The sequence below is a fragment of the Struthio camelus genome, chromosome 5 (genome assembly GCF_040807025.1).
Source record: "Struthio camelus isolate bStrCam1 chromosome 5, bStrCam1.hap1, whole genome shotgun sequence".
Taxonomy (NCBI): Eukaryota; Metazoa; Chordata; class Aves; order Struthioniformes; family Struthionidae; genus Struthio; species Struthio camelus.
The window spans coordinates 17874385-17891768 of NC_090946.1; the positions used below are offsets into that span (position 1 = coordinate 17874385).

At 57.2% G+C, this 17384-nt stretch overlaps 1 protein-coding gene across 3 annotated transcripts in view; it reads right to left on the reverse strand.

The window, feature by feature from the left end:
- Positions 1-4841: 4841 nt before the first annotated feature.
- DUSP8 (dual specificity phosphatase 8) overlaps positions 4842-17384 on the reverse strand; it is a 55158-nt gene continuing 42615 nt past the window's right edge. For all 3 annotated transcript variants that reach the window (XM_068944773.1, XM_068944774.1, XM_068944775.1), the window contains 4 exons: positions 9164-9330; positions 6774-6933; positions 6432-6555; positions 4842-6025 (listed from right to left, as the gene is read on the reverse strand). In XM_068944773.1, coding sequence (XP_068800874.1) covers positions 4888-6025; positions 6432-6555; positions 6774-6933; positions 9164-9330 — 1589 coding nt within the window. In that variant the 3' untranslated portion in view covers positions 4842-4887. The remainder of the gene's footprint in view (positions 6026-6431; positions 6556-6773; positions 6934-9163; positions 9331-17384) is intronic.

Consider the following 17384-nt stretch of genomic DNA (forward strand, 5'->3'; position numbering starts at 1 on the left):
ACTTCTAGCTTTAAGCTTTCGCCATTTAATTCTCCAGTCTCGGTGCCTTGCCTTTACAAACATGATCGGACTCCAGTATGGGGGAGAGGAGTCACCGGAAAGGAAGGCAAGAGTTAAGAGACTGGATCTTCCCCGGGGTTTTGGAGTCTTTGCATCCTTAGGGAGCACCACCCTCCAAATCCTGTGCCGAGTGTTTGCCAGCTCTGCATATGCCTCCTCCGGCCTGGGACCGCTCGGGAGCTAGGCCTAAGGCAGCCCAGGCCAGCCAGCCCCAGACGGGGAGCGGGGAGCCGAGAGAAGGTGCGCCGGGGCCTTGCATTTATTCACGACAGAGAAACAAAGAGCAACATACAAAGAAGCAAAAAGTACATAATCATAACCATAATAATCATAATAATAATAATAATAATCATAAATACTCAAATCTATCATTCATAGATTGCAATGACAACACTGATAGCTTATAATCATTAGTATTAAGAATGGTAGCGGGAACAGGATGGGGAGGGAGTTTCTTTGGGGCATAATCTTCTAAGGGGCAGGTGCAAGAGGGACGAATGTCCAAAGAAACAGACAAAGCGCGAGGGGGAGAAGGGCCGGGAACACGGCACGAGCGAGGGGAACGCCAGGGCTGGGGACGGGGGCTGCCTGACTCGAGCCTCTCGTGCAACGTGGCTGACCTGACCGCGGCCGTGCCGCTCTCTTCCTCCCCGCTTCGCTCAGCCTGCCGTGAGGCACGTGGCAAGGAAGGGGCCGGCTGGGTGGGCTCAGCCCCGGGGCCGCGCGGAGGCTGGAGAAAGGGAGGGACATCCTTTCCAGCCTAAGGGTCCAAGCACTTTGATTTGGTCCATCCTTAACAGGGTGGAAAGCCCTGCTGGAGGTGTCCCCGACTGCGGGCGCGCAGCCGCCACGGTGGATGGTCAAGATTGGCCAGGCCGGAGGGACACTAACTCTGCCCTGTTCTCACATATACCACCATGGGGCCCTAGAAGTAGATGCTGCCCCATCAGCTCTGCACGGAAAGACAATTTGGTTGCAGTGAAACTTTGGCTTGGGTCGCCTGGCTGAGAGGGTCCCTAAAAGGGCTTGGCTGGCAGACGATGGGGGGCTACCAGCCAGCAGACCCGTCCTCACAATAGCTCACGGTTCTCTGATACCATGATGCGGTCTGTTAGGCAGAGCTTGATTTAAAAAATCATTAAAGATAATTGTGAGGCCCTCAATGACCCTGATGCCTTTGGGTCAGTACTGGCAGCAGACACTCGGGCAGGGTGGTTCCTTCATGGGGTATTTTGTAGGCGTAGCTTTAAAATACTCCACATGAGAGGGCTTCTAGTGCACACGCTCAACGTAAAGGGGAAGGATGGATGGAAAGTACATCAGAACTAGGTTGCAGCAGTGGGTCCTGAATGTCTCTTGGCAGTTATGGTCCATGAGTCTTAAAAGGTTTCTCTTTGCGTTTGTTTCTGAGGAGAAAGGAGTGTCATCTTTGTGTCACCTCCCACCTGGCTGTACCCTTCTGCTGCTCTTTTTATTAAATGACCTCAAGAAGTCACCTAGTTCCCTCCTCCACTGCCCACATCTACACCTAAACTGCTCCTGCCAGTCATCCGTCTAATTCGGACTTAGCTGATCTATGCTGACACCAGTCCTCTAGGACGGGCTGCAACTGCGTGATATGGAGCAGCGATCAGCAAGGGATGACCCCCGGCAAAACCGTGCATACTTGGTAAAAGACGGTTGGGAGAAGCCGCGTCCCTGAGGCTGCTGGCCATGTCCCGCAGCCCACCTGCAGGCTCTCCGCGCTGCGCGCGGGGCTGAGCAACGTATCGACTAATCCCCCCATGGGGAAACTGAGGAACAACAACAATGTTTGTCAAAATATAAAAAGGGAGTTAAGAAAATAATGTAGTCAGCCTTTTGTGGCCAGCAGGGAGAAAATTTTCAAGTTTCAGTGAAAATACAGCACAAACGATAGGCAGAAAAGGCAGGAGTGGATTGTGAGTGGCTAAGAGAGGAGGAAGCTGGCAGGGGAGCCAGCAACTAGTGGGGGCGGGCGGCTAAAAACTGAGCAGGGCAGGCTGAACAGCCCTGGCAAAGCTGTCGTGCGCGATCAGCCTCCCGGGCTGCGGGGCAGGCTGGGTGCTGGGTGCACCCCAGCTCCCCCGCATGCACCACCCCACGCTACCCAAACCACTATGTCGCCGCCCGGCGGGGAGGAGACAAGCTCCTACCCACTGGAACATGCTGGTCGGCAACACTGAGCTGGTTTGAGGCGTTCGCTGGAGGAAGTGACGGGTGATGGCGTGCTTTGGAGAAGAGGGATGAACGCAAAATCCCCTTCACTTCAAAAAAGCAAGAGAGGCGGCTGGACGCAGGGTCTCAGCCACCTCCCTCCATCCTCCGCCGTCTCGAGCGCACCTTGGGGTACCGGAGGGGAGCATTTGGGGGCCTTCCAGCATCTTGCTGAATGGCCCCATTGGAAAACAGAAAAACCAAAACCAGCTTAAAGCCAGCAATAAACCTCGAGGGAGACTCGCCTGGACTGAGGACACGCACAAAGAGAGGGACGGAGGTGATGAGGAAAACACCCATCTGCAGCGACCGGACCGTTTCTGTATTGCAGCTCCTCACGCCCTGGGTTCGTGTTAAGTTTTAAACCTGAGATCATTTATGTTGTCACGTGTAGTTTGATTGCAAAGATAGAAACTAACAGCGAGAGTAGGAAAAAAGGAGAGGGAAAAACCATGCGGATCCAGAAAAGAAAACGCTCCCGGACAACACAGGACACAAGACGCGCAGACGGCAGGACCCTGAGCTAGGAGCTTGCAAACTAGTGGCGGACAGACGGGGAGGAAGCACAGACAGCCGCAGGGAGGAGCGGGCTTGGCCGCGGAGGCAGGCCGGGGCCCACAGCTCCGCGAAGCAGCTTCTCAGCAAGCCTGGAGGGGGGTTTCGGGGGCGAGGGCTCGGCTCCCCGCTGGCAGGGACGGCCGCACAAGCGGCCAAACGCCTCTGGGAGCGAGGCAGCGGTGCCCCCGCGCGCTTGCAAGCGAGCAGAGTTTGGGGCCCTGCCGACTCGTCCCCCCGCCGGAGGGAGCCGGGGGCTCGCGAGCCGCAGCAGGAGCCGGCCCGGCCGTGCCCCTCGCACCCAAAGCGGAGCCGGGGAGCACCCCGGGCGGGAGGCTTTCGCTGGGAAACTCTCCCGGCCGCCGGCTCGGCCAGCGCGCTCCCCTCGAGCAGGGCTCGGGCCACAGCTTCTCAGGCGTGAGGGGTGAGCGGGGGGGGGGGAAGGCACCGCTGACCCCACAGAGGGGAAACGGTGCCCCAATCTTCTTCGCAACACAGCTGAGCGAGGGGGAGCCTGCTGCCGGGGCGGGGGGGGGGGGGAGGAGGAGGAGGAGGAAGGAAAGGCACCTCCCACCCAAAATCCCACACGCCACCAGCCTTTCCCCTCGGGACTCTCCTTCGCAGCTCGGGAACGACTTCCCACCCCGGGGCCCTCGGCACCAGCCATTCCCCTGCGCGCACGGACGCGGCGGGCTGCTGCTGCGGCACCCGGCCAACCCGGCTACCGCGGCCCTGCCGGCGCCGGACCCGCTCTGCGCTCCTCGGACGAGGCCGCCCGCTTCGTTCCTCGCTCCCCCGGGCACCCTTCCCTCCGCTTCAGGTCTCTCCCTCCTCTCCCTCTCCACCGGGGAAGGCCAGCCCTTCGCCCCGTGCCAGGGGAGGGAAGGGCTCTACGGCTACGATGGGGACGGGGAGCAGCAAACAGGGACCAAAAGAGGTAAAAGAAGCGGCAGCAGCTTCCAGAAGAGAGTTTTCTGGCTCAGTTTGTGCCGTGAGAAGATTTTACAGTTGGTTTGCTTGTTCGTTTCTAGAAAAAGTGCACAGAAGCGTTTTCTGTCCCCTTTTTGCTGTGCCCGGAAGGAACAGGGGGGAAAAAAATCTTTGTCGTCGACATAAGCTATAGAAGGAGCCACAGGCCTCAGATATTGCTTAGAAACTCGTATTTCAGATTTAAATACCATACACAGTAAAAATAGAGCTGAAAGTACCGCCCCACATTGTCTGCAAATCATTGCCAGAATGAACAGCTTCAATAAATTAAAAACAAAACAAAAAATTGAAATATTATTTACGTCTCAATAAAAATCGCAGTAAAACCATTTACCTTTTTCTTTGTGTGTGTGTTTTTTTATATTATATATAATATATATTTATATATGTATAGGGCTGCTCTAGTGCAGCATTTTTAGGATACTCAGCCAGAGAAACATGGGGGAGCATGCTTAGTGCGCCGGGGTGTGAGGGAGGGGAAGGAGCAAACGTAGTTTTCCCGCAGCAGGTGCCCCTTCCCCACCTCGGGGGAGAGGTGCTGTCCTCCATCCGCGCCTGGCAGCACCCGTGGGCCACGCGTGCCCCGTGGGCCAGGAGACCGCGCGGCTCGCCCTCCCCTCCCGCGACTGCCCGTCGGCAGCAAGAGTCGTAATTCCTGCTCCCTCCCGCTTGAATTTTATACCGAGACTTCAGTTGCCCATCTCCAAACGCGGGCATGCCGCGGCTCCCCGGCAGCCAACGGGCAGCTCTCCCATCGCCCCGGCAAGCCGCGTGGTGCGTGCGAGGGCCCGGCGTGACACCGGGAAAGCGGCTGGGATTGCCGGGGGGAAAGGAAACAGGTCGGGAGCAGGAGGGACACTAAGCATTCACCGTTATGTTTCTTGACTTTGGATTCATTCATCTTTGCTTTTTGTTTTGGCGTGCGTGCTCCTGAAAATACACACACGGGTATAAATACTCCCACCCCTGCCTCCCCCACCCCCCCCACCATCTCTCCCCAGTTTAAATATCCCCCCACCCTTGCTCTCCGAGTGCCCGGGATGAATGTCAGGACACCTCAATGATTTCCATGCTGCCCGAAAAGCTAGACTGTTTGCCTATTTTGCCCAGGTCTTCCCGGGACCTGCCCTCTGACATGGTCTCCTCGAACTCCATCTGGCAGCTCCTCCTCTTGAACTGCTTCTCGGCATTGGCGTCCTCGTGCCAGCTGTGACGCCCGTCCCGCTGCTCGGCCCGCTGCTTGTCTCTCAGTCTGATCTCGCAGCTGCTCTGCATGGCGTTGCAGCTGAACGAGGAGTAGGAGGCGGCGCTGGCAAACAGAGCCCCGCTCCCTCCGCTGCTGCCGCTCACGGCCGAGTCTGTGCCAAAGTACCAGGCGCTCTCCGAGGACGGGGTGCTCGGAGACTCCAGGTGGACCCCCCACGGGCCGATCCCCCCTCCGGTGCCGGTGCCGTTCGGCGTGGTCGCCGGCTGGACAGGCTGCTGCCCCGCGCCGGGCAGGCTGAGCCGCAGAGTCTGCTTGAGATTGTCCTCCACGCTGGTGCTTTTGTGCACAGCGCACACCCCGTTGAAATTGAGGCTGAGCCCATGGGCAGGGGAACCTGCCTGGTGCCTGTGCTTCCGCCTTTGCCTCACCTTGGCCTCCAAGAGGAGGTCTGGCCCGCTCGGCCAGTCTGGACTGTCCGGCACCGGGGAGAACTGGCACACGCCGTTGGGTCCAGAAGGGCTGTCCAGCTTGCAAAGCTTTGGGGCTTCTCCCGTGTCGGCGGGGCCTGGGACGTCCTGCCTCAGGCCAGGGGAGTAGGCTGATTTGATGTCCAGGGAGAAGGAGCGTTTTAACCGGTTAGTGTCTTGAATGCGCTCTGAGGACAGATGCAAGCCATTGAGTCCTTGCTGTAGTGCTGTGGGTGACAAGATTTTAGGAGTTCCCGCTTGTCTCTCGGGGTCACTGTGGGAGGGCGCTGAGCTTGTGCTTTTCGATATCTCCTCGGCCTTTTCTGAGGTAGGTGGTGTGGAGTGCCTACTGCTCTCAGGCACCTCAGCTGGGTCCTGCTGGACATCCCCCTCACCCCGGTCGCCCTGGGCTTTCAAAGCCTTGAGGAGCTTCAGGCTCCTCTCGTACTCCAGGAGCTGGCCCAGGAAGTTGAAGTTGGGTGAGATAGATGGGCGCCGGTCTTTAACAAACCTGCCGAAAGATACAAATATCCACGGTTGTCACTTGGTCTTTGACCAGGTCAGCCCTACTCTCTTGGCCTTTCTGGGGAGCGGAGCCATTGCCCAGGACCTTCTGCCAGACCCTCAGGAACAAAGGGGTCCTGGGAAACCATTAGGCCTCAGGACACTCTGGAGGTAAAGGTAGGCCTGCCTAGACTCTGTGAATTGGGCCTCCTTCCTCCAGTTTACTGGCCCCAACCTTCCCCATTGCATGCACTCTGTGAAGGGGCAGCAGGGCTTGGTTATCCCACGCCTCAGCTAAGGCAAGTCAGAGCTTCAAAGAGCTACAGCCCTCTCTGACTGGGCTCAGCCTGTTCTCCCTTGCTGGAGTGAAGCATACTAGCGTAACCCCTCCCTGTCCTCCGGAGGAAACTCACCTGTAGGCATCATCTGACGACATACCCATGGTCTTCATGATGTAGGCGATGGCGATGGTGGCCGATCGGGAGATCCCTGCCAAGCAGTGCACAATCACCTGGCAGCTGGACACCTTGGCCTTGTCTGGAGCACAGCAGAGGAAGCAGAGAGAAGGATGTTGATGCTGTCAGAGATGGTGAGCCAAATGACTCTAGTCTCCCTCTCCAACCCTCAACCTCTACGTGTGAAAGGACAAGGACTGTGCAAAGTAAGACTACAGAGGACAAATAAGTTTCCTGGGTTTTAAGGCCTGAGGTGGGGAGGGAATTGGAGGGTCAGTAACCATCGTAACAAAATCTCACCAATGAACTCAATGGACTTGTCTAGCCAGGGAAGCAGCTTCTCACAGTAGTTGTCATTGACAGGAATGCGCATGAAGTGGCTATCACAGATGAAGTCTGGCTTGGGGCAGGAGTTGCTGGCGTTGAGGACATAGCTTATCCCATTCTGTGTCATCAAGTCCTGGTGAGAAACAAAAGTGATCAAACGATGAGGTGAGTTCAGACAGCAGAGCGCTGCAGGTCTGCCTTTCCACACACTCTCTGCTGTTGCCCACACTGATATTTTCTCCTCTGGCTTGCCCACTGCGGCTTTGGTCTCGCTGACCGCGGTGCAGCAGAGACAGGCGGGGAAGGATGAGCCCGTTTGGACGACACAGGTTTGAAACTCAGCAGATTCTTTACTTTTTCCCCCTTTGGACAGACAAAAAACTCTCGGAAGGAGGTCCCATAAGGAGAAACAACAAGAATTCTGGTAGGAGAGGAACAATGGGAAAATATAAGAAAGAAAACCAGCAAGAAGCCTAGATGAAAGCTTAGAAAGTATGAGCTGAGGGACAGGGGGAACATTTCACCAACAGAGTTGGGAGAGTTATCAGTAGGACCATGCATCCACCAAATTCAACCCATTTCTTTGCTCCCAAACCTCACAGAAACGTGTCAGGAGTTCTCATAGATTTGTTAGTTGTTCAAAATTCTTCACTGAATGGTGCCGAGTTCAGTCTGCAAGAAGATCAGGGAAGCTACTTCCTGCTTATTTTGGGTACTAGCAACTGATAACTCAGAACATGCACTTTTTCGGTTGGGCCACACACAGGTCGCAAAAGGAATGATCTCTTCCCTCATTCTGACTCAGGAGTGAGGTGTCTTCTGTGACTTTTCTGCTTTATCTATTGAACCGCCACCATCATTGCCCATATTTCTGACTCAGTAAAACATGATGGCACAAGGGAGACCTTGATGAAAAATTGCAGTGAGGGGGGTGAGATAGGACCAATGGGCCATCCCACAGGACGTGGGCTTGCTGGGTGAGCATCGTGGCATCCATGCCAAGCTCCATGCCTTCCTTCCCAGGGCTAAAACGAGCTTCACCCGCCTGCAGAGCTGACTCAAATTCATGATTAGTCTGACCCCTGTCCCTTTCCTCTCCAGTCAGGTTACGTATAATCTGTATAACCCAAGGGTAGATTATGTATAAAACAAGGGGGAACAACTGTGCCAACAGTTAGGTCTCAACGCCTGGCCTGGAAGACCCAGAATGAGAAAAGAAACATGGGGATAAAACAGTCAACCTGTGGAGCTGCCACGTGGGATCTCTGCTTAGCAAAGCGCCAGAGAGGAGAGCCATCACTGCGCTCGCCCGTGCGCGACCTCTGCGCTTGCCTCAGCTCTGGTGCCTATGAACAGATCTGTCTCCTGGCCACCGCACCGCAGAGATGGCAGAAAATGAGTCTCCAAAAGATGAATAAAAACCTCTGAAGAGGCGAGGAGGAAAGAAACCATCAATTTCACTGCCTGACACAGGCTCCTCTGGAGACCACGCTGGGATTTCAGCCCCAAGTCCGCAGGCCATCAGTCCCTGCTTACATAAGAGCCTGTTCCCAGTGGCTCCACTGCAGCCCAGCCTCGGCTCCTCGGAGCCGGCCCAGCTCCCAGGCTCACATTCTTGGCATTTTTCTCTTTCATTTCCTTCTACTCCCTGTATATAATTTCTCTCTCCCTCCTTTCTGCCTCCAGCCCCACTGCCAGTCGGATACTTCTCCCCTGGCCTTCTCCCCCCTCGCCTTCCCCAGGCAAGGACGCCGGACTGGCTCCCTCCTGCCCGCGGCAGGCGCCCATCGGCATTTTAACTGCAATTCCTGTTTCTTTCTTCTCGCCTTTATTTTTCCTTTAAACAAAATTCCTTCCTTGGCCTGACATCACTGCACAGCTGTTCCAGCACCTTTAAAGGACACGGTCCCTCTTTCTTCCTCCCTCCTCATTGCAAATCTCTGCCTGTTTTCAGGCCTCCTGAAAAAGTGCCCTGCCTCTGACCATAGCTGCCTACCCTTGCGCTCCCACAGCAGGATGCTCCAGCTTTCTCCTGCTCCCTCTGGCTTCCAAGGGGATCACAGAGCCGCTGAAGCTGATGTTAACCAGGTCTGGGAGCTTGGGAAGGACTTTAAAGCCCTCAGGACCACACTGAAGCTCAGCAATATCATTCCTACAACCACTCTCCCCGATTTTGCTGGGCTTTGCCCATGTGCTCTGTGTCTGAAGCCTCCTGGTACAGTCCAATCGCATGCAGTCCTCGCCCCGGCAGGAGTCACTACCACCCTCTGCCCTTTGTGTGGCTGAAGGGGTCACTGTGCAGCCCTCTCCCAGCCGGGACAGGGCGCAAGGCAGATGTGCTCCCCACCGTGGCAGGGCCGTACCTTGTTTAAGACGTCTTTCTGGGAGCCCAGGTAGAGATGCGGCAGGATGCGCGTGGGGCCGACGTTGGCCACGGGCAAGCATGGCTGGGAGATGCTCATCGGCAGGATGGCGGCTGGTTTCCCTTCACAGAGCCCTGGGAAGCAGGACGAGAAGGTGGCGAAGCCTCCTGCAGAAAAAACAGCCACGTTGAGGGTGCAAGCACTGAGGCTGAGGCTATCCTTCCTCGTGGCACGGTCGGGACCCAGCACCCCGAGGGCTAAGCTGTGGATGAAGCTGTGGTAATGCCGCTAAGAACGGAGTTTGGAGGAGCAAAAAGCCAACAACCATCCTTAATCAACCCAGACGCATTGTGATGACTGCAACACTTGTACGGGACAGAACAGAGAGCCAGCTCTTATTTCTCCTGCCACACTTGACGTTAATGCATACATGAGACAGGTGACACCTTGCATCCCCTATTGCTGTTTGCGCCTTCATTCAGACAGGTCTGCTTGAAGTGACAGGGAGGAAAAGTTCTTCTTTTGGCTGCCTACTACTCTGAAGACAGTCAAGTTCATGATTTGTTAGCAAAAACCGCCTGGGGCGGGATGACGTGATGGGCTAGCAACACGAAAGTGCACCGGCAGCACGAAGCTCCCCAGGATTACAGCAGGCAGGGTTGGGAAGAGGGTCTGCTCGAGACTCACAGCAAGTACCAACCTCGTCTACATGTTGCTGCTTCTTAGAGCGCCCCACTCTGTCCAGCCCTGCTGAGCCTGCGATTTCTGATGAAATTTCACCATCAGTATTGGCAGGCCTTTGCACTCGAACTGGAGAAGTGTCACAGTCACACAATCTGTTAGCGACACCATGCACAGATTTCCTGTCTTCCTGTGGCCAAACGCCTGCCTGGTTTACACGGCTGTGAGCGCCACGCTAATTAGAAAAGTGAGTCTGCAAAAATGGAGAGAGGGACGTAGCACAGATTTTGCCAGAGGGGATGAAATTTAATTTCTTTCGAACAGATTTCCTAGCAATTTTTTATGGTCAGAGGTTACTGAACGTGACAGCAAGCAGCACCCAGTGTACTGTGCCAAGCTGGTCTGCAGTCATATCCACCGCAAAGTCCAATATTGAGAGAAAAACCCCAGTTGCGGCAGTGGCAGGTAGAATATGACAACCAAAGCTACCAGCACTGTGTCTGACACCATCAGAAGTACGGCCTAAATGCAAACAAACCTGCCTGAAAAGCAGCAGCGATACTGCACTAGGGCAGTGGATGTTGCCACGCTTGCCTGCCAGGCAGCTCTGGGAGCTGTAAAAAACATAAAGAAGGGCCACATGTCCTGTGCAGTTACATAAGCGCACTGGTTATCTCATTTTGCAGACTCGTGCTTTGTGGCTTAGGGAACCGAAGGGACCTGACTAAGAATAGTGGCGTAGCCCAAAATGGGAGTTTGAGCCTCCGGCCTCCCTCCCTGCATGCTGGGGCATAACATAGCCGAATATAGCATTCGGAGAAGGTACCGTGAAACATTTCATGATAAGCAGCGGAGACCCACGACAGCCCCTTTCACCCAGCTATCCTGTTCTCTGGGCTAGAGCCAGGCAAGTGGTGGCACAAACTCATTCCCCTCTAGCAGAGGGCATCTGGGTGACAGCTTTGGGCCTTAGGTTATGTCAGCCCAACCAGCCTCCCCAGTAGTTTTCTAGATAATACAAATGACTAGACAGAGCTTGATATTGCTTCAAGGGCTGAGCAGACTTTGGGAGCTGTCTCTCAAAGAGACCTGGAAGCCTCCACAAAGAGATCCTTCTGAAAGCCCTGGTCTCTAACATGACAGTCCCTGGCCCACCCCTGCAGCTGAATAACACATTTTAACGAGCCTTTGCTAGGACATCTCCATCCAGCCAGCCTCTCCCCTCTCAAGAAGCAGGTCAGGTCTGGGTGCATTCTCAGTTTCCCCCCTTGGCGCAGACAGACAGGACCTCAGCCCTTCCTCTCCAGGCACCTGATCCTTTGCGTCCTTGCAGCCTGCAAGCGATGGTCTCCTGGTGTCTAGGCCTCTCTCCGAAGAGGAAAGCAACCTCCAATCAACCTCCCTTTTCTCCGCTCTTATGTCTTCCTGGCTGGCTGGCAGCTAGCCTAAGTCTTGGCTTCAAAACCTTGCCAGGCTGGGCAGGGAAGAGTTAAGGCACCTTATCTTCTCCAGCACTTCCTCTTCCCTGGCTCCTTCTGACATGACATCACCTCTCAATTGGGACATTAAATCAGAGCGAAAGAAGGAGGCCCAGCACAGGTGCACAGCAGCTCTGGTTACGGCTGTTCCCTGGACTGCGTCGGCATTGCCAAGGAGCATAAATCAGCGGGCTGAGTGTGGCGCGCACACGTGCGGACCTCCCTGCCGCCCCTCTCCCTTGAGCGGTCAGCACGCACGGGGGCTGCGGGCGCCACGCAGCCCCGGGTGGCCGGGAGCAGGCTTAGCTTCAGCTGCCCCCTTGCTCTGCAGCCACGAGGCATGGCAAAATCTCTGCGGGGATCTAACGGGGCCCAGATGCGACCCCCAAACGCATGCTGAAAGATAGGGGACTCCTTCCAAAGAAACCCAGACCTTTTCCCAGGAGCGGGGCACCCACGCGCACAGCCCAAGAGCCCAGTGCCTGCTGCCCTCCCAGCCTCGCTCATACCCACGAAGAGCTGCCAGGGGCTGCATACAGCTTCAAACTGCTCTTCAAAAGCCGTAACGCCAGGGGTGACATCATGGCTAAAGCAGGCTGGGACACGCTGCCGCTCTCCTAGCAACGTTATCTGCCCCCCTCCTTGCCCCCGCCGCCGCTCGCCCGGCAGCACATCCCTTGCCAGCTCTTGCCGGGGAAAGTGCAGGCGAGTGGCACGGGGGGCTGCGGAGCACGCGAGGGTGCCCGCAGACAGCTGCAGCGTCAGCCTTGGCTCAAGCAACAACCGTCCCCGTGGAGGTCGGCCCCACGGCAGGGCGCAGCCCCGGCGAAGAGCATGGGAGCCCCAACTGGAGTGCTGGGCTTGGCTTGCTCAAACCCGTAGCCCTGTGCAGCCCCTTCCTCCAGAGCTCGCCCGGCGGAGGCGATCCTGGGCCACCACAGGATCGTCCTCGTCTTACCAGGCGAGCGCCTGCGGGCAGCCGGGGCTCCAAGGGAAACCCGAGCGATGGGGCCCGGCGCCGGCCCAGCCTCGGAGCGGGGCAAACCCCACCCCGGGCCCGCTGCTCTAGCATGCCTTTCATTTTTAGAAAGCCAAGCAGCTCTTCCAAACAATCCCAAAGGCAGTGAATGTCCCTGGCAGGGCTCCAACCGATACCTGGGCTTTCCCCTCCGTACCCCGGGCTACAGCTCCCAGCTTTCGTTCAGAGCAGGAGAAGAGCCGAGCCCAACGGGCCGAGGAGACGGAGCAGCTCTGGGTCTCTCCTTTTCTTCGCTGCGCTGGCGCCAGGAGCGAGATTCTCCTGGCGCGTCAGGAATTACTTGGGAAGGATGTGTATTTGACATGGAGGGGGTGGTTAAAGAGCTCCAGTTTCTTCCCAATGCTCCCCCTGAGCCTGGCGAGGGCTGCAGAGCTGGTCCTCCACACTGCACAGCCCCGTAGGCTGGCCATGGCTCCGGCATTCCTGAGGGCTTCCAAAAACATTCCCTGCTAAATCCAATGTTTTCCTGCCTTCTACAGTTACCTATGTCAGGCAGAGGTGGGGCCCAGGAGGAGAGGAGGATGTGCAAATGCAACGACCCCAGGTAGAAGTGGGGACACCTTTGCTGCTCCTGCTGGAGATGAAGGAAGGAAGATCCAGGAGCCAGCACCTCCCAGGGCCAGGCCCCCAGGAACGCTAGGGAATGATCCCCCCCCCACACCCCCCGATTTTGTGTGTGTGCGGGGGTCATTCAGCAATTCTCCAGGAGAAATCAAAATCCTCAGTGGCATCCAGCCAAGGAGCTCCACGCAGGGCTGGACAGAAATCAGCTTTTGGGAGGGAAGGGAAGGCTGGGATGCCCTTGGAGGAAAGGGGGAAACTGAGGCATGCTCACTGTTTGCAGTGTTGCAGATAGAGCATGAGGCACTGGGATTTCCCCGTCCTGGGGGCATTAAGCAATGAACAGCCTGGCTGCAAGTATCTACCAAGATTTAGACACTAACTAGCTATACAGAGGGAGGTGGAGACTTAGGAGACCTGAGGAACAGGGCAGCTTAAACCTCAGGGAAAACTTTCAGCTCAACATATACTAGTAGCTCATGAGAAGTGAGCAGATCTGTTCACTTTTGCCGTGGGCATGTGGGAATACATCAGCCACGGGAAGATCTGAACCATTAAGGCAGATCTAAGCGCTCACCTTCAAGCGGTCCCTGGGCACACACAGCTCGTGGTTTGGGCCCTGGCCACGTCTCAGGCGCTGCCCGTCGCCCGCAGGGTGCCCCGCTCAGCCCCCTGCCAAGGCTGGTGCAGCCACAGGGGCGCAGGCGGTGTCCCCCAGAGCCGGGGCAGGTGCAGGAGGGGACAGAGCCCTCCCTAGGGGCAGGGACATGGTATGGCACTGCTCTCCTGGCAGTAGACCCCACTTGCGGGGATTTACAAGCCCTTGAGCCAAGCGGGACATTAGCGCAAGTGTGAACAGAGACTCCAGCTCAGCAGAAACACGAATTGCCCACGCTCCCCTGCGCCCAGGCGAGCAATACAAAGCCCGCCACACCGCCATCCTCGTAAGGACTGTAGGAGAGGCAGTGGCGGGGAAGGAGCCCTGGGCACAGGCGAGGGCACGCTCACGAAAGGCAGAACGGCGAGACAGCAGGGCTTTCCCTCAGCAGGTAGGATGGGGAGGAGGGCGCAATTCCCACGCTCACCTAGGGACTGCTGCGCTTGGAAAAGACGCCCAGAGAAGCAGGCAAAGTGGGGACATGAAGGGAGATGCTACTGGGGAATCAAAGGGAGACACGCAGCAAGTTAAGCAGGGCTATCCCAATTCCCTGCCATTATGAGTGGAAAACTCATGCTTCCTGCCCTATGTCCATGCCGTCTCTGTAGGCCGGAAGCGTGAAGCAGAGACAGGGAGCGATGGGGCGACCCGGCCTGAAAACCTTCTGACCTGGGGTTTTCATGGCCTTGACCCAGCTCCCCACAGCCAGCAAGAAACCCCTACTGGCACGAGAGAGCTGCCCAAGCACACGGGCAGAGCCTTGCTCCTGAAACCGCCCCACGGGAGAGCCACGCGCCCGTCCCCACCACCTGGACCATCCCCAGCCCCACGCAGCTCTTAAATACCACCTGGAGGACAAGCGCTGCCAACGCGAAGCCACCCTGAGCGGCGCAAGCGCGGCCTCTTCCCCAGCCTCACACGCACACGGCAGAGAACGCCCAACCCAAAGCCCCCCCAGAACGAAAACAGGGAAGAAAAGGGGACATGTCACCGCAGCGGGCTGTCAGCCCTTGCAGCAGCAAGGAGAGAAACAGGCACAGGCAGAGCAAAACGAGCTGCAAACCCTCCCTGGGCTGGCTGCCACCTCCTCACCCCCAGCTCGCAGCCTAGGAGCAGGCAGCAGACCCACGGGGTTTTTAAAGAGGTGGATTATAGCCCGCCTGCGTCGCTCCTGTTAAGCAGCAGCGGCTGGTGCTGCTGGGAGGCCCGTGTCGCAGGTTGAGCTTTCGCCGCAGCCCGAGGCCCCACCTGCCGGTTTCGCGGAGCCTGGCACAGGCCCGACGCCTGCCGGATACCAGCCCCGCAAGCTGGGGGATGCTGCAGCGCTTCCGCGTCTGCGTCCTCGGCCAGCATCGCCCCAGCCACCACCTGCCCCAGCGACGCAGCTCTCGGCGCCGCGACGCCTCCCTTTTGCGCCCCGGTGCTCGCGCTGCATCTCCGGCCGCAGCGCGCCCTGAGTTTGCAAGCCGCTCGGCAGCCTCTGCGCTGGCTGCAACTGCGGTCACTGGCACGTGCCTAAAATGGGAGATGCGTTAAACCGCCTGGCCGAATTGAGGCCCGGTGCAAGCCAGCGAGCGCGAGGGGACCAAAGAAACGCCAGCCCTCTCCCGCGCGGTACGCGGCGGAAACGGCTCAACCCAGCGAGCCCCAGCACGCTGCCCCAGCGTCTTTGCAGCTGGTTAGATGAACGGAAGGAAAGCTGAGGGGCCGGCCCCTTCGCACCTCGTTCCCTGAGCCACCGGGAAAATCTCTCTTTGCAAAATCCCTTCTCCCCGCTTCTCGTGCTGGGTGGGGGCCTGTTCGCACCAGCAGCCAAGCCGGGCCGTGTGACGAAATGCCGCTTACTGTCACCCTTACTCATCGCGCTTTGGGAAGTTTCTCGGGTTTGTCAGAGCTTCCTGCTGCCTGGCAAGTTTGTGAGTTTTTCCACCGCCACCATCCTCGTTGCTTCTCCCTTTGCGGCCGCTGCCCCGTGCTTGGCTCCTTCGCTTTTTCCACTATCCTATCAAGCTAGAGGACCTGCCCTCCTGCTGCCCTGCCAAACCTCTGGCCGAAATCAGCATGAAAGCTCTTGCTCAGGGCCCGCAGCCCAGGCTCACTCCCGTTCCCACCGACCTGACAGACGGGCAGAGTCCAGCCGCCTCTGCGACGCTGCCTGGCTCTCAGAGCTAGGCCAGCGGCGGGGTTTCGGGAGGCCAGGCCTGCGGCGCGTGGGCAGCAGCACAAGGGATGCACGTTGCGAGCAGCCCAGTCCGGCCAGATCTTCCTTCCGACTCGGGCTAAAATGCCTGCGCTCTGTGGTCTGGGCAACTCGCCCTCTCCTGGTTAAACTGCCTCCCAGTCATGCTGGCTGTCTGCAGCACAAAGCATGCTTTTGGACGTTATTGCAGCTAAGCCCGATCCTGCAAAGCCCCCTTAGGCTGCCCCCGGCCTGCATGCACGCAGCCCCTCTCTGGCTTCTTTACTCCCGGCTGCCTCAGTGCAACGGGGAGAAAAGCCCCATGCTAACCCGTCCCCTCTGCTCACATCGCAGCCCGCCGCTCCCCTTCCACCCTCCATCCTGCTCAGCCCTCGTATTCTCCCCCTACCCTCAGGTTCGGCTTTCGCCCTCCCTTAATTTGACACCAAATTTCATCATGCCATTGCAGGGCCCTTTTTTTCAAGCAGTTGGTATGAGAAAGCAGATGAATCAGCCCTATTACGGATTCATGTAAATCCTCCATTTCCCCAACTGTCATCTCCTTCCATCCCAAACAGCTTTGGCCCATCTGTTGCTAAACCTCCCTGCCATTTCCTAACCTGTGCCGTCCCTTGCTGGCCTCGCAGATTGGTCCCAGGCGCCCGCATCCCGCTCTCTCCCATTGCCTGCCCCTCTCCCGTTTTCCCAAATGAGCAGAGCACTTTCTTAAAAAAAGGAAAAAAGGAAAAAAAAAACCCAGAAAGGAAGCCCTCCACCCACACAAACACACATACGCTCCCAGAGCTGCTCGTCTTGATTTTCCTCTGGTGACTGTGCCTGCTTTGGACTAGCCTTACTTGTTCTAAGTAAAGAAAAATGTGTCATTTCCACGAGTGACTTATTACTAATGACACCATCACTGGGTTATGTGGTTCATGCCACAAAAACCTGTCAAGCACTTTTAGCAGGCTCCCATTTTAAGCGGTGGTGGAGGGGAAGTTTCTTGATTCAACCGTTCGGCAATCTAGGTCATTCCAGGCTCGGCATATTTTTAAGCTGCTCTAGTTAATATCTCCTTCCTCCGCTTGCCCTTCACCCCAGCACTACAGAGGGGAAACACTGCAAAATCCCTTTCTAAAAGAAGTCACTCTTAAGATGGGAACGCAGCAATGTTACTAGCAAAGTGAAATGGCTCCATCGGGCAGCTGCACGGATGCTGCTTTACGAAACTGCTTCTTCCCTACCTCTCTGCTCTCGCTCATCTCGTCTTTTCTGCCGAGCCCCTCCTCGCTCCGGCCCCCGCTGCCCGCGGGCAGGGATGATGACAGCGGGCTCGAGCGCCCAGCACAGCGGCCGCGCCGGCTATGCTGGGTATGCGGTTGCATAAGCGCGCCGCCTGCCACCTTCCTCCTTCCCGCGCTCTCCTCCGCTCCGGCTTCGCCCCCGGCTTCGACCAGGAAGGGTTTAGCCCTGACCTTACTAGTCTCCCCCGAGCAGGCAGCCTTGCTGGACGCTACGGGGAGGCATCCGCGAGTCGGACGGGAAGCGCGCCGGATGCCGGGTATCACTGCGGCCACCCCTGCCCACTACAGGCAGCTTCTCACCTGTGTCGAGAAGCTGCCCCC